This window comes from Oncorhynchus gorbuscha, linkage group LG01 (genome assembly GCF_021184085.1).
Source record: "Oncorhynchus gorbuscha isolate QuinsamMale2020 ecotype Even-year linkage group LG01, OgorEven_v1.0, whole genome shotgun sequence".
NCBI lineage: Eukaryota > Metazoa > Chordata > Actinopteri > Salmoniformes > Salmonidae > Oncorhynchus > Oncorhynchus gorbuscha.
In genome coordinates this window covers 104,613,968-104,630,069 of record NC_060173.1, presented here as the reverse complement: position 1 = coordinate 104,630,069, position 16,102 = coordinate 104,613,968, and the positions used below count along the sequence as shown (strand labels likewise).

The 16,102-nt window shown below is 46.2% G+C and overlaps 1 protein-coding gene across 5 annotated transcripts in view; it reads left to right on the top strand.

Annotated features, from left to right (window-relative positions):
* LOC124047981 (serine/threonine-protein phosphatase 6 regulatory ankyrin repeat subunit B-like) overlaps positions 1 to 15,867 on the top strand; it is a 67,409-nt gene extending 51,542 nt beyond the window's left edge. For 3 of the 5 annotated variants that reach the window (XM_046368352.1, XM_046368345.1, XM_046368368.1), the window contains 12 exons: positions 310 to 421; positions 591 to 662; positions 5,249 to 5,450; positions 7,476 to 7,563; positions 7,834 to 7,951; positions 8,191 to 8,410; positions 9,774 to 9,861; positions 10,704 to 10,787; positions 10,948 to 11,176; positions 11,365 to 11,447; positions 11,594 to 11,685; positions 14,361 to 15,867. In XM_046368352.1, the coding sequence (XP_046224308.1) occupies positions 310 to 421; positions 591 to 662; positions 5,249 to 5,450; positions 7,476 to 7,563; positions 7,834 to 7,951; positions 8,191 to 8,410; positions 9,774 to 9,861; positions 10,704 to 10,787; positions 10,948 to 11,176; positions 11,365 to 11,447; positions 11,594 to 11,685; positions 14,361 to 14,617 (1,645 nt within the window). In that variant the 3' untranslated portion in view covers positions 14,618 to 15,867. The remainder of the gene's footprint in view (positions 1 to 309; positions 422 to 590; positions 663 to 5,248; positions 5,451 to 7,475; positions 7,564 to 7,833; positions 7,952 to 8,190; positions 8,411 to 9,773; positions 9,862 to 10,703; positions 10,788 to 10,947; positions 11,177 to 11,364; positions 11,448 to 11,593; positions 11,686 to 14,360) is intronic. The other 2 variants (XM_046368361.1, XM_046368363.1) reach the window with 2 other exon arrangements.
* Positions 15,868 to 16,102: the final 235 nt, after the last annotated feature.

The following is a 16,102-nucleotide window of genomic DNA, read 5'->3' as shown; positions in this document are numbered from 1 at the left end:
TCTGTGGATCTGTTTGGGCGGTATGCAAATTGGAGTGGGTCTAGAGTTTCTGGGATAATGGTGTTGATGTGAGCCATTACCAACCTTTCAAAGCACTTCATGGCTACAGACGTGAGAGCTACGGGTCTGTAGTCATTTAGGCAGGTTGCCTTTGTGTTCTTGGGCACAGGGACTATGGTGGTCTGCTTGAATCATGTTGATATGTCTATAAAACATCCCTTTCTCTCCCTCATATCCTCTCTGTCTGAGGCGTTTTTAAGAACATATTGAAGTGTTTGTGTCTGACGATATTGTATGTTTGTGTAATAGATGTCTAGAATTCCTTTTGCAAAGTGGTGCTACTGCCTCTCTGAAGGATAAGCAGGGCTACAGTCCTGTCCACTATGCTGCAGCCTATGGCCACAGACACTGCCTGGAGCTGGTGAGTGCATGCACGCTCATGCTACATTTTCTATGCTACATGCTAGTCAACAATGTATCTGTGTATAGAACTTCAACTTCACAAGATACCATAAATATACACAGCTCACAAATACCACTTATGGAATTGAAATGATTTGTTTTGATGTAATCTGTGGTTGTGGTTTTAGCTGTTGGACAGAGACGAGAGTCACCAGGAGCCCCCAGACTTTCTGGGTGCCAGGAGCCCCCTGCACCTCGCTGTGAGTCATTATCACATATCCACTCTAGCCATGCATAATCACACACACTGCCATGCAGTGCATTATAATTGGGTGAGCTTGTGACCTGAGCAGGAAAAACCTATAGTTTTTATGGTCATGGGCACGTGGTCAGAAAAAACAGATAACTAGCGTTATCATGTACAGAGCCTTCAGAAAGTATTCACACCCCTTGACTTATTCCGCATTTTGTTGTGTTACAGCCTGAATTCAAAATGGATTAAATAAAAAAATCTCACCCATCTACACAAAATACCCCATAATGACAAATTGTAAAAACATTTTTGTAATTTAGCAAATTTATTGAATTTGAAATACAGAAATATCTCATTTACATTTAGTGCATAAAGAAAGTATTGAGACCCCTTCCTTTATCCCACATTTTGTTACGTTACAGCCTTATTCTAATATTGATAACATACATTTTTTTCTTCATCAATTTACACACAATGCCCCATAATGACAAAGCAAAAATGGTACCAACACGTTTCTGCAGCATTGAAGGTCCCCAAGAACACAGTGGCCTCCATCATTCTTAAATGGAAGAAGTTTGGAACCACCAAGACTCTTCTTAGAGCTGGCCGCCCGGCCAAACTGAGCAGTAGGGGGAGAAGGGCCTTGGTCAGAGAGGTGACCAAGAATCCAATGGTCACTCTGACAGAGCTCCTGAGTTCCTCTGAGATGGGAGAACCTTCCAGAAGGACAACCATCTCTGCAGAACTCCACCAATCAGGCCTTTATGGTTGAGTTTCCAGACAGAAGCCACTCCTCAGTAAAAGGCACATGACAGCCCACTTGGAGTTTACCAAAAGGCACATAAAGGACTCTCAGACCATGAGAAACAAGATTCTCTGGTCTGATGAAACCAAGATTGAACTCTTTGGCCTGAATGCCAAATGTCACATCTGGAAGAAACCTGGCACCATCCCTATGGTGAAGCATGGTGGTTGCAGCATCATGCTGTGGTGATGTTTTTAGTGGCAGGGACTTGAAGACTCGAGGGAAAGATGAATGGAGCAAAGTACAAAGAGATCCTTGATGAAAACCTGCTCTAGAGTGCTCAGACTGGGGCGAAGGTTCATCTTCCAACTGGACAATGACCCAAAGCACACAGCCAAGACAACTCAGGATTGGCTTCGGGACAAGTCTCTAAATGTCCTTGAGTGGAACCAGCCAGAGACCAGACTTGAACACAATCAAACATCTCTGGAGAGACCTGAAAATACAGTTGAAGTCGGAAGTTTACATACGAGTTTTAATGACTCCAACCTAAGTGTTTTTCAACCACTCCACACATTTCTTGTTAACAAACTATAGTTTTGGCAAGTCAGTTAACCTGTTGCGACGAGCAATCCCGTATCCGGGATCCTATTTATAGCCTCAAGCTCATTACCATAACGCAACGTTAACTATTCATGAAAAATCGCAAATGAAATAAATATATTTGCTCTCAAGCTTAGCCGTTTGTTAACAACACTGTCATCTCTGATTTTCAAAATATGCTTTTGAACCATAGCTAAACAAGCATTTGTGTAAGAGTATTGATAGCCTAGCATAGCATTAAGCCTAGCATTCAGCATGCAACATTTTCACAAAAACAAGAAAAGCATTCAAATAAAATAATTTACCTTTGAAGAACTTCAGATGTTTTCAATGAGGAGACTCTCAGTTAGATAGCAGATGTTAGATGTTCAGTTTTTCCAAAAATATTATTTGTGTAGGACAAATCGCTCCGTTTTGTTCATTACGTTTGGGTAAGAAAAAACCCAAAGTCATTACAACACAAACTTTTTCCAAATTAACTCCATAATGTCGACAGAAACATGGCAAACGTTGTTTAGAATCAATCCTCAAGGTGTTTTTCACATAACTATTGATGAAAAATCATTCGTGGCAGTTGACCTTCTCCTCTGAAGAAAATGGAACGCGCATGGAGCTGGAGATTACGCAATAATTTCGACGGAGGACACCGGGCGGACACCTGGTAAATGTAGTCTCTTATGGTCAATCTTCCAATGATATGCCTACAAATACGTCACAATGCTGCAGACACCTTGGGGAAATGACAGAAAGTGCAGGCTCATTCCTGGCGCATTCACAGCCATATAAGGAGACATTGGAACACATGGCATTCAAAATCTGGACCATTTCCTGTATGAAATTTCATCTTGGTTTCGCCTGTAGCATGAGTTCTGGGGCACTCACAGATAATATCTTTGCAGTTTTGGAAACGTCTGAGTTTCTTCTTTCCAAAGCTGTCAATTACATGCATAGTCGAGCATCTTTTCATGACAAAATATCTTGTTTAAAACGGGAACGTTTTTTTATCCAAAAATTAAGAGTGCCCCCTATCTCAAAGAAGTTAAGACCTCTACTTTGTGCATGTAATTTTTCCAACAATTGTTTACAGTCAGATTATTTCACTGTATCACAATTACAGTGGGTCTTAAGTTTATATACACTAAGTTGACTGTGCCTTTAAACAGCTTGTAAAATTTCAGAAAATGATGTCATGACTTTCGAAGGTTCTTATAGGCTAATTGACATAATTTGAGGCAATTGCAGATGTACCTGTGGATGTATTTCAAGGCCTACCTTCAAACTCAGTGCCTTTGCTTGACATCATGGGAAAATCAAATGACCTCATCCTTGGGGGCAATTTACAAACGCCTGAAGGTACCACATTCATTTGTACAAACAATAGTACGCAAGTATAAACACCATGGGACCACGCAGCCGTCATACCGCTCAGGAAGGAGACATGGTCTGCCTCCTAGAGACCAGGGCGCAGCGTGATAAGCGTCCATCTTCTTTTAATGGAAGAACGAACACTGAACAAACCGAACGTGCCTCTATATAACACGAGTGCAGACATGCAACTACACATAGACAATAACCCACAAAAAACAAAATGGAAAATGGCAACCTAAATAGGATCCCCAATCAGAGACAACGATAAACAGCTGTCTCTGATTGGGAGCCAATTCAGGCCACCATAGACCTACATATACCTAGATAATACCAAAACCCCATAGATATACAAAAAACCCTAGACAAGACAAAAAACACACATACCACCCTCGTCACACCCTGACCTAACCAAAATAATAAAGAAAACAAAGATAACTAAGGTCAGGCCATGACAGCTTGAGAGGATCTGCAGAGAAGAATGGGAGAAACTCCCCAAATACAGGTGTGCCAAGCTTGTAGCGTCATACCCAAGAAGAATCAAGGATGTAATCGCTGCCAAAGGTGCTTCAACAAAGTCTTGAGTAAAGGGTCTGAATACTTTATTTTTTAGACATTTGCAAAATGTTTTTGCTTTGTCGTTATGGGGTATTGTGTGTAGATTGATGAGGAGAAGTGATTACAACTGTGAGTCTTTCTGGGTAAGTCTCTAAAAGCTTTGCATACCTAGATTGTATAATATTTCCACATGATTCTTTTTACAATTTTTCAAGCTCTGTCAAATTGGTTGTTGGTAATTGCTAGACAGCCATTTTCAAGTCTTGCCATAGATTTTCCAGCCAATTTATGTCAAAACGTTAACTAGGAACATTCAATGTTGTCTTTGTAAGCAACTCCAGTGTATATTTGGCCTTGTGTTTTAGGTTATTGTCCTGCTGAAAGGTGAATTTGCCTCCCGGTGTCTGCTCTCCAGCAGACAACCAGGTCTTCCTCCAGGATTTTGCCTGTGCTTAGCTCTGTTTCTGGAATAGCATAACATGATGCAGCCACCACCATGCTTCAAAATATGAAGAGTGGTACTCAGTGACGTGTTTTCTTGGATTTGCCCCAAACATAATGCGTTGTATTCATAGTATTCATAGTATCTTCGGTTTTCTCCTATCACATCCATTAAACTCAGTAACTGTTTTAAAGTCACCATTGGCCTCATGGTGAAATCCCTGTGTGGTTTCCTTCATCTCCAGCAACTGAGTTAGGAAGATTGTCTGTATCTTTGTAGTGACTGGGTGTATTGATACACCATCCAAATTCTTATTAATATCTTCACCATGCTCAAAAGAATATTCAATGTCTACTTTTTTTGTTTTTCATCTACCAATAGGTGCCCTTCTTTGCGAGGCATTGGAAAACGTCACTGGTCTTTGTGGTTGAATCTGTGTTTAAAATGTACTGTTCAACTGAAGGACCTTACAGATTATTATATGTGTTGGATACAGAGATGAGGTAGTCATTCAAAGATCATGTTAAACACTATTATTGCACACAGAGTGAGTCCATACAACTTAGTAAGCAAATTGTTACTCCTGAACTTATTTAGGCTTGCTATAACATTTCATCTGTTCATTTTGAAAAACATAATTCCACTTTCACGTTATGGGCTGTTGTGTGTAGGCCAGTGATACAAAATCTCAATGTAATCCATTTTAAATTCAGGCTGTAACACAACAAAATGTAGAAAATGTCAAGGGATGTGAATACTTTCTGAAGGCAGCCATTATCACACATACACACACAGAGTATACATTGCATAGACTGCAGTGTCTTTGCATACCAACAGCTGGTATGTGTGTAATGTGTGTGTCTGTCTCCCTGTCCCCCAGGCATACCACGGCCATGCACAGGCTCTGGAGGTGTTGCTGCAAGGGGAGAGGGAGGTAGACCAGGGGGACGAGGAAGGTCGTACTCCCCTGGCCCTAGCGGCCCTCAGGGGCCACACTGACTGCGTCCACACCCTTCTCAGCCAGGGGGCTTTGCCACGCACCACGGACACCAACAGGGGACGCACCCCGGTACACCTAGCAGGTAATGGAGACCACTGTGTGTTTGTGTGTGGGTGTGAGAATTTGAAGTACTCTTTTGATTGGTCTGTGTGCAGTAGTTCTATACTGAGTTTTCTCTCTGTCTTTCCATCTCTCTCTGTCTCTCTGTCTCTGGTTTTCTCTTTCCATCTCTCTCTGTCTTTCTATCTTTATGTCTATGTCTTTATATCTTTCTGTCTCTGTTTTTCTGTCTCTCTCTCTCTCTCTCTGTCTCTCTCTCTTCTGTCTCTGTCTCTGTCTTTCTGTCTCTCTGCCTTTCTATCTTTCCATCTCTGTCTTTCTATCTTTCTGTCTCTCTCTGTCTCTGTTTTTCTGTCTGTCTGTCTGTCTGTCTGTCTGTCTGTCTGTCTGTCTGTCTGTCTGTCTGTCTGTCTGTCTGTCTGTCTGTCTGTCTGTCTGTCTGTCTGTCTGTCTGTCTGTCTGTCTGTCTGTCTGTCTGTCTGTCTGTCTGTCTGTCTGTCTGTCTGTCTCTCTCTCTCTCTCTCTCTCTCTCTCTCTCTCTCTCTCTCTCTCTCTCTAACTCTCTCTCTCTCTCTCAATTCAAGGGGCTTTATTGGCATGGGAAACATATATTAAAATTGCCAAAGCAAGTGAAGTAGATAATATACAAAAGTAAAATAAACAATAAAAATGAACAGTAAACATTACACTCACAAAAGTTCTAAAATAATTAAGATAAGCATAAATATGGGTTGTATTTACAGTGGTGTTTGTTCTTCACTGGTTGACCTTTTCTTGTGGCAACAGGTCACACATCTTGCTGCTGTGATGGCACACTGTGGTATTTCACACAGTAGATATGGGAGTTTATCAAAATCGTGTTTGTTTTATAATTCTTTGTGGATCTGTGTAATCTGAGGGAAATATGTGTCTCTGATATAGTCATACATTTGGCAGGAGGTTAGGAAGTGCAGCTCAGTTTCCACCTAATTGTGTGGGCAGTGAGCACATAGCCTGTCTTCTCTTGAGAGCCATGTCTGCCTACGGCGGCCTTTCTCAATAACAAGGCTATGCTCACTGAGTCTGTACATAGTCAAAGCTTTCCTTAAGTTTGGGTCAGTCATAGTGGTCAGGTATTCTGCCACTGTGTACTCTCTGTGTAGGGCCAAATAGCATTCCAGTTTGCTCAGTTTTTTTGTTAATTCTTTCCAATGTGTCAAGTAATTATCTTTTTGTTTTCTCATGATTTGGTTGGGTCTTATTGTGTTGCTGTCCTGGGGCTCTGTGGGGTGTGTTTGTGTTTGTGAACAGAGCCCTGCACCAGCTTGCTTAGGGGACTCTTCTCCAGGTTCATCTCTCTGTAGGCAATGGCTTTGTTATGGAAGGTTTGGGAATCGCTTCCTTTTAAGTGGTTGTAGATTTTAATGGCTCTTTTCTGGATTTTGGTCATTAGTGGGTATCGGCCTAATTCTGCTCTGCATGCATTATTTGGTGTTCTACGTTGTACACAGAGGATATTTTTGCAGAATTCCGCATGCAGTCTCAATTTGCCGTTTGTCCCTTTTTGTGAATTCTCTCTCTGTGTCTGTCTCTGTCTGTCTGTTTCTCTCTCTGTTTCTGTCTCTCTGTCTCTGTCTGTCTGTTTCTCTCTCTCTGTGTCTGTCTCTGTCTGTCTGTTTCTCTCTCTGTGTCTGTCTCTGTCTGTCTGTTTCTCTGTCTCTGTCTGTCTCTGTCTTTCTGTCTGTTTCTCTCTCTGTTTCTGTCTCTCTGTCTCTGTCTGTCTGTTTCTCTCTCTCTGTGTCTGTCTCTGTCTGTCTGTTTCTCTGTCTCTGTCTGTCTCTGTCTTTCTGTCTGTTTCTCTCTCTGTGTCTGTCCCTGTCTTTCTGTCTGTTTCTCTCTCTGTGTCTGTCTCTGTCTGTCTGTTTCTCTGTCTCTGTCTGTCTCTGTCTTTCTGTCTATTTCTCTCTCTGTTTCTGTCTCTCTGTCTCTGTCTGTCTGTTTCTCTGTCTGTCTGTCTGTCTGTCTGTCTGTTTCCCTTGTTCTCATCTCTCTCCTTCTCTGTCCTCAGTGATGAATGGTCATACGTCGTGTGTACGCCTCCTTCTGGACGACCAGGATAGTGCAGACCTGGTGGACACTACAGACTCTCAGGGACAGTGAGTTTACTGATCTGTAGGGACTGGATGGGTTTAAATAAAATGGTCATGTCTTCCTCTCACCTTTCTCTCTGATAGGCAAGGTAGAAATGTGGCCCTATTGCTTATACCTATCCAGTCTTTTCAGATGTGATTGGATGGATGTAAGCAACATGGCAAACATTCTACCTAGCCTTGTAATACTCGTAGGTGGGAGTAGGGGTTGGGAATGGCGATGTGTCTACCGATCCATTTGTCCTGCTGTGACTGTCTCCTCTCTGTCCCTGTCAGGACTCCTCTGATGCTTGCGGTGGCAGGGGGACATGTGGATGCTGTGTCTCTGCTGCTGGAGAGAGAGGCTGCTGTAGATACAGCAGACAACCATGGCCTGACCGCTCTGCACCTCGGGGTGGGTGTGTGTATTCACTGTACATGTATGTATGTGCGTGCGTGTGTGTGCGTGTGCGCGCGTGTGTTTGTATGGCTGTAAATGTCTGTGACTTCACATGACTGTGACTGTACTGAATTCTGAGGAGCTTGTAAGAACGGGATCTCTTTGTCCAGTCTAAAAGTTTAAAGGTGAACTCTGTCTCTCTCTTTGTTTCCTTCCGTCTCTCTCTCACTTCTCTCTCCCTTCCACTCTCCCAGTTGCTATGTGGTCAGGAGGAGTGTGTTCAGTGTCTGTTGGAGCAGGAGGCCTCTGTGTTGCTGGGGGACTCCAGGGGCCGAACAGCCCTCCATCTGGCTGCAGCAAAGGGCCACGCATCCTGGCTCGCTGAGCTGCTGAGTATGGCCTGTTCTGAACTGCCCACGCCCCCCCTCCGAGACCACCAGGGGTACACCCCCCTGCACTGGGCCTGCTACTATGGTCAGTTACTAAACCAACTTACTGCACTGGGCCTGCTACTATGGTCAGTTACTAAACCAACTTACTGCACTGGGCCTGCTACTATGGTCAGTTACTAAACCACCTTACTGCACCGGGCCTGCTACAGTTACTAAAACAACTTACTGCACTGGGCCTGCTACAGTTACTAAACCACCTTACTGCACTGGGCCTGCTACAGTTACTAAACCAACCTATTGCACTGGGCCTGCTACTATGGTCAGTTACTAAACCAACTTACTGCACTGGGCCTGCTACAGTTACTAAACCAACTTACTGCACTGGGCCTGCTACAGTTACTAAGCCAACTTACTGCACTGGGCCTGCTACTATGGTCAGTTACTAAACCAACTTACTGCACTGGGCCTGCTACAGTTACTAAACCAACTTACTGCACTGGGCCTGCTACAGTTACTAAGCCAACTTACTGCACTGGGCCTGCTACTATGGTCAGTTACTAAACCAACTTACTGCACTGGGCCTGCTACAGTTACTAAACCAACTTACTGCACTGGGCCTGCTACTATGATCAGTTACTAAACCAACTTACTGCACTGGGCCTGCTACTATGGTCAGTTACTAAACCACCCTACTGCACTGGGCCTGCTACTATGGTCAGTTACTAAACCACCCTACTGCACTGGGCCTGCTACTATGGTCAGTTACTAAACCACCCTACTGCACTGGGCCTGCTACTATGGTCAGTTACTAAACCACCCTACTGCACTGGGCCTGCTACTATGGTCAGTTACTAAACCACCCTGCACTGGGCCTGCACTGGGCCTGCTACTATGGTCAGTTACTAAACCACCCTACTGCACTGGGCCTGCTACTATGGTCAGTTACTAAACCACCCCCCTGCACTGGGCCTGCTACTATGGTCAGTTACTAAACCACCCTACTGCACTGGGCCTGCTACTATGGTCAGTTACTAAACCACCCTACTGCACTGGGCCTGCTACTATGGTCAGTTACTAAACCAACCTACTGCACTGGGCCTGCTACTATGGTCAGTTACTAAACCACCCCCCTGCACTGGGCCTGCTACTATGGTCAGTTACTAAACCAACCTACTGCACTGGGCCTGCTACTATGGTCAGTTACTAAACCACCCCCCTGCACTGGGCCTGCTACTATGGTCAGTTACTAAACCAACCTACTGCAGTCCTGCCTCTAACCATGGCTTTGTAGTCCAAATCTCATTCAATGTTCCTGAGGGATTTTGCCTCAATGCATACCTTTAATGTGTAATGTATTTTATGTGTAATATCTTTTATGTGGAATAACTTTCATGTGGAATCATTTTTACGTGTGTATCTTCTACTGATCTTGTTTGTGTGTCCAGGTCACGAGGGCTGTGTGGAGGTACTGCTGGAGCAGAAAGGTTGTCCCTGTATCGATGGGAACCCCTTCACTCCTCTACACTGTGCTGTGTAAGTCTATACATTTATTGTTCTTATTGATCAAATATATAATGCAGTGTTACCCATAGACCTCAGTGTTGACTATAGACCTCAGTGTTGGCTATAGACCTCAGTGTTGGCTATAGACCTCAGTGTTGGCTATAGACCTCAGTGTTGACTATAGACCTCAGTGTTGGCTATAGACCTCAGTGTTGTCTATTAGACCTCAGTGTTGACTATAGACCTCAGTGTTGGCTATAGACCTCAGTGTTGGCTATAGACCTCAGTGTTGTCTATTAGACCTCAGTGTTGACTATAGACCTCAGTGTTGACTATAGACCTCAGTGTTGGCTATTAGACCTCAGTGTTGACTATTAGAGCTGAATGTTGACTTTTAGACCTCTGTGTTGACTATTCGAACCTCAGTGTTGACTATTTGACCTCAGTGTTGCCCATAGACCACTGTGTTGACTATTAGACCTCAGTGTTGACTATTAGACCTCAGTGTTGACTATTAGACCCCTGTGTTGACTATAGACCTCAGTGTTGTTGACCTCTGATTATTAGATCTCACTGACATTGACTTGATTATTAGATCTCATTGTTGACTATTAGACCCCTGTGTTGACTGTAGACCTCAGTGTTGACTATAAGACCTCATTGTTGATTATTAGATCTCAGTGTTGACTATTAGACCCCTGTGTTGACTGTAGACCTGTGTTGACTATTAGACCTCAGTGTTGACTATTAGACCTCAGTGTTGACTATTAGACCCCTGTGTTGACTGTAGACCTGTGTTGACTATTAGACCTCAGTGTTGACTGTGTTTCACCTTATGGATCTCAGTGTTTACATTCTGTTTTGGTTCTCAGGGTGAATGATCATGAACCCTGTGCCTCACTACTGCTGGAAGCCATGGGATCTGACATGGCCAGCTGTAAGGACGCTAAGGATCGGTAGGTCATCAGATAGCTGTATATCACACAGCCTGTCCTCAATTTCAATCACTCAATTTCAAGCCTCAATCTCAATCACTAATTTCCATGTTTTTTTTGTTCTCTATTCTTCCTTCTGTTCATTTTCCTCTCCTCACATATCCCTCCCCCCATCTCTCAGGACTCCACTCCATGCTGCAGCGTTCTCTGGTCATGTGGACTGTGTTCAGCTGCTTCTGGCCCATGATGCACCTGTGGATGCTGTGGACCAATCAGGGCGCAGTGCGCTGATGATGGCTGCAGAGAAGGGAAGAGTCGGGACTGTAGAGGTGCTGCTGACCAGTGCCAACGCCAGCCTGAGGTTGGTGGACCAGAATGGTAACACCGCGCTCCACCTGGCCTGCAGTAGCGTGAGTGTCCACTAGGGGGATTGATCTCCCAATTTCGTTGACATGACATTTGTACCATATTCAAACTCCATATTTACACATAGTGTATTATATATGAAAAGAATGTAACATTTATTTGGCTTCACTATCTTCCTCTCTTCTTTCCATCCTCTCTTCACCCTCTTCACCTCTTCCTTTTCCTCTCTCAGGGAAAGGAGGACTGTGTACTATTCATCCTGGAGAGGCTGAAGGACACTGTTCTCATAAGTTCCACCAACGCAGCACTGCAGACGTAAGTGTTCGTCAGAGATAGGCCATGGTTAATCTCAGAGCTGTGCGCAAGCTACATCAATTTACTTCTGTGGTGCGAGTGTCTAGATTTAGTCCCTCCCAACTACAGAACCACCACAAACCTTCTGATTGGTCTGTCCCTGCCAGGCCCCTTCACCTAGCGGCCCATAGCGGTCTGAAGCAGGCTGTCCAGGAGCTGCTGTCCAGGGGGGCCAGTGTTCAGACGTTGGATGAGAACGGTAGGTCTACTGATCTGGGCCCGGTTCCCCAAAAGCATCTTAAGGTTAAGTTAATGTTAGAACCATAGGGTCCTATGGCTCTACCGATGAACTTAACCTAAAGATACTTTTGGGAAAACCGCGACCTGGTCTGGGCATGAACCGGTACCAGTGTGTTAAATGGATCTAACTGCATGCTGCTTTTATATCAGCTGTCTGTGGTGTTAGCATGTCTATGTAGCTAGCTACAGCTGTCTGTGGTTCTGTGGTGTTGACATGTCTATGTAGCTAGCTACAGCTGTCTGTGGTTATGTGGTGTTGGCATGTCTATGTAGCTAGCTACAGCTGTCTGTGGTTCTGTGGTGTTGGCATGTCTATGTAGCTAGTTGCAGCTGTCTGTGGTTCTGTGGTGTTGGCATGTCTATTTGTAGCTACAGCTGTCTGTGGTTCTGTGGTGTTGGCATGTCTGTCTGTGTTACAGCTGTCTGTGGTTCTGTGGTGTTGGCATGTCTATGTAGCTAGTTACAGCTGTCTGTGGTTCTGTGGTGTTGGCATGTCTATGTAGCTAGTTACAGCTGTCTGTGGTTCTGTGGTGTTGGCATGTCTATGTAGCTAGTTACAGCTGTCTGTGGTTCTGTGGTGTTAGCATGTCTATGTAGCTAGCTACAGCTGTCTGTGCTCTGGTAGGCTAGAGGTATCTATGCAGCTTCCTGGTTTGTAGCTATCTGTCCCAGTCCCTGGGCTGGCTGAGTATGTCTGGTGTCTGGTCCTGGCTGTGTACTGTCTGGTATCTGGGCTGGCTGGGTACTGTCTGGTGTCTGGGCTGGCTGTGTACTGTCTGATATCTGGGCTGGCTGTGTACTGTCTGGTGTCTGGGCTGGCTGTGTACTGTCTGATATCTGGGCTGGCTGTGTACTGTCTGGTATCTGGCTAGGTACTGTCTGGTTTCTGGGCTGGCTGGGTACTGTCTGGTGTCTGGGCTGGCTGTGTACTGTCTGATATCTGGGCTGGCTGTGTACTGTCTGTGTACTGTCTGGTGTCTGGGCTGGCTGTGTACTGTCTGTGTACTGTCTGGTATCTGGCTAGGTACTGTCTGGTGTCTGGGCTGGCTGGGTACTGTCTGGTGTCTGGGCTGGCTGTGTACTGTCTGATATCTGGGCTGGCTGTGTACTGTCTGGTATCTGGCTAGGTACTGTCTGGTGTCTGGGCTGGCTGGGTACTGTCTGGTGTCTGGGCTGGCTGTGTACTGTCTGATATCTGGGCTGGCTGTGTACTGTCTGGTATCTGGGCTGGCTGTGTACTGTCCGGTATCTGGCTAGGTACTGTCTGATATCTGGGCTGGTTGTGTACTGTCTGTCTGGTGTCTGGCTGGCTGTGTACTGTCTGATATCTGGGCTGGCTGTGTACTGTCTGGTATCTGGGCTGGCTGTGTACTGTCTGGTATCTGGGCTGGCTGTGTACTGTCTGGTGTCTGGGCTGGCTGTGTACTGTCTGGTGTCTGGGCTGGCTGGGTACTGTCTGGTGTCTGGGCTGGCTGGGTACTGTCTGATATCTGGGCTGGCTGTGTATTGTCTGGTATCTGGGCTGGCTGTGTACTGTCCGGTATCTGGCTAGGTACTGTCTGATATCTGGGCTGGTTGTGTACTGTCTGTCTGGTGTCTGGCTGGCTGTGTACTGTCTGATATCTGGGCTGGCTGGGTACTGTCTGGTGTCTGGGCTGGCTGGGTACTGTCTGGTGTTTGGGCTGGCTGGGTACTGTCTGGTGTCTGGTCTGGCTGTGTACTGTCTGGTATCTGGCTAGGTACTGTCTGGTGTCTGGGCTGGCTGTGTACTGTCTGGTATCTGGGCTGGCTGTGTACTGTCCGGTATCTGGCTAGGTACTGTCTGATATCTGGGCTGGTTGTGTACTGTCTGTCTGGTGTCTGGCTGGCTGTGTACTGTCTGATATCTGGGCTGGCTGGGTACTGTCTGGTGTCTGGGCTGGCTGGGTACTGTCTGGTGTTTGGGCTGGCTGGGTACTGTCTGGTGTCTGGTCTGGCTGTGTACTGTCTGGTATCTGGCTAGGTACTGTCTGGTGTCTGGGCTGGCTGTGTACTGTCTGGTATCTGGGCTGGCTGTGTACTGTCTGGTGTCTGGGCTGGCTGTGTTCTGTCTGGTGTCTGGGCTGGCTGTGTACTGTCTGGTGTCTGGGCTGGCTGTGTACTGTCTGGTGACTGGGCTGGCTGTGTTCTGTCTGGTGTCTGGGTTGGCTGTGTAGTGTCTGGGCTGGCTCTCTACTGTCTGGTGTCTGGGCTGGCTGTGTTCTGTCTGGTGTCTGGGCTGGCTGTGTACTGTCTGGTGTCTGGGCTGGCTGTGTACTGTCTGGTGTCTGGGCTGGCTGTGTTCTGTCTGGTGTCTGGGCTGGCTGTGGTCTGTCTGGTGTCTGGGCTGGCTGTGTTCTGTCTGGTGTCGGGGCTGGCTGTGTTCTGTCTGGTGTCGGCTGGCTGTGTTCTGTCTGGTGTCTGGGCTGGCTGTGTTCTAATTGAATGCTGCCTTCTCCTGTTGTCTTCCCATCTCTCTGTTTTTCTGCTTCACTTCCCCCTACTTCTTCCATGTTTTCTTCCCCCTATATCTCTTTCTCCATCTTCCCAATTATCTCCCTTCCTATCTCTCTCTCTCCCACCCTACCTATCCCACCCACTCTCTGTCTCCCCCAGGTTTGACCCCTGCTCTGGCTTGCACTCCTAGCAGGCAGGTGGCTGACTGTCTGGCTCTCATTCTGGCTACCATGATACCTTTCTGCTCCCCTTGCAGCTCCGGTGCACCCTCCCCAGGTTCCCTCCTGAGAGCCCTACCCAGGGAGGGGAAAAGCTCCCATGGCCCTCGCAGCCCCAAGGCCCCTTCGGACCCCTCTAGCGAGGGCAGTGCCAGTCAGGGCGCCACTGAAAACGACTCGGACTCAGAAACCTTTTGACCCCTATGACCTATGACCCTGACTCTTATCAGACTACCTGGATGCCTGAAGATCAGCACTCTCCCACCACCCGACCTCCCCTGATTCCTTGCTCGTGTCCCAGAGCAGAACCTCTCCGTGGGGCTTGTACTTTGTTCCCCCTAAAGGCTGGAGGGATGGAGCTTGACCCCTAACCTGTGATTCTGTCTGCAGGTGCTTCTTTTCCAGATCACTCTTGGTACTGCGTCTCAGCTTGGCGATCAATGACAGGCTGATACCTTTTTTGATTTTTCTTATGAAAAGAGACCCAAGGATGAAGAAAAGTAGAATTGTAACCTTTTCTCTTTTGGTTGATGTACCAAATATTGACTTAACATAAAGTATTTATGTTGATGTTTGTGTCTGGGTAGCCTAGGTATGCATTGAAAGGTACGCCCTGCTCTGTCTTATCTGCCCAGTGATGTGAGTATAGCACAAACCAACCGAAGCACAATTCCAGAATTCACTCCTAAGCTTATTATAGAGAAACAGGGTAGAATGCTTTCCTCTAGTTACAGTGTATTTATAGTCAAGAGTATCGTCTTTATGCAAAGAAGTGGCATCATTTTCAACCTCGTGTTCCCACACCAATAGAAATATGACATTGGGCACTGAGTTGTTCCTGATCCTGTCACGTGGTCAGTTAGGAAACTTCTGTCCCTCGTGTTCCAGGTCCATAGCGTATCAGTAAATGACATGCCCAGATACAGTATGTCAGATCAGGTCTCCAGTGAAAAGGTTGACACCTGTACAGTATTTATTCACATTTATATTATGGTACAAAGGACAGCAGGACATTGATCACTCATTTCCTCTAACCCTCCCTCCATCCTCGTTTACCATCTGTTGGCTACCTACCTGCAATGTGCCAGTCTCTTAAACGTGTCCAGTGCCTTGTTACACCTTTTATATACTTTAAAATTTAAATTCTCCCAAAAAAGTTTATCCCCTAACGCAGGGTTCTCCAACCCTGTTCCCGGAGAGCCACCGTCCTGTAGGTTTTTCACTCCAACCCTGTTCCTGGAGAGCCACTGTCCTGTAGGTTTTTCACTCCAACCCTGTTCCTGGAGAGCCACTGTCCTGTAAGTTTTTCACTCCAACCCGGTTCCTGGAGAGCCACTGTCCTGTAGGTTTTTCACTCCAACCCTGTTCCTGGAGAGCCACTGTCCTGTAGGTTTTTCACTCCAACCCTGTTCCTGGAGAGCCACTGTCCTGTACGTTTTTCACTCCAACCCTGTTCCCGGAGAGCCACTGTCCTGTAAGTTTTTCACTCCAACCCTGTTCCCGGAGAGCCACTGTCCTGTAGGTTTTTTCACTCCAACCCTGTTCCCGGAGAGCCACTGTCCTGTAGGTTTTTCACTCCAACCCTGTTCCCGGAGAGCCACTGTCCTGTAGGTTTTTCACTCCAACCCTGTTCCTGGAGAGCCACTGTCCTGTCGGTTTTTCACTCCAACCCTGTTCCTGGAG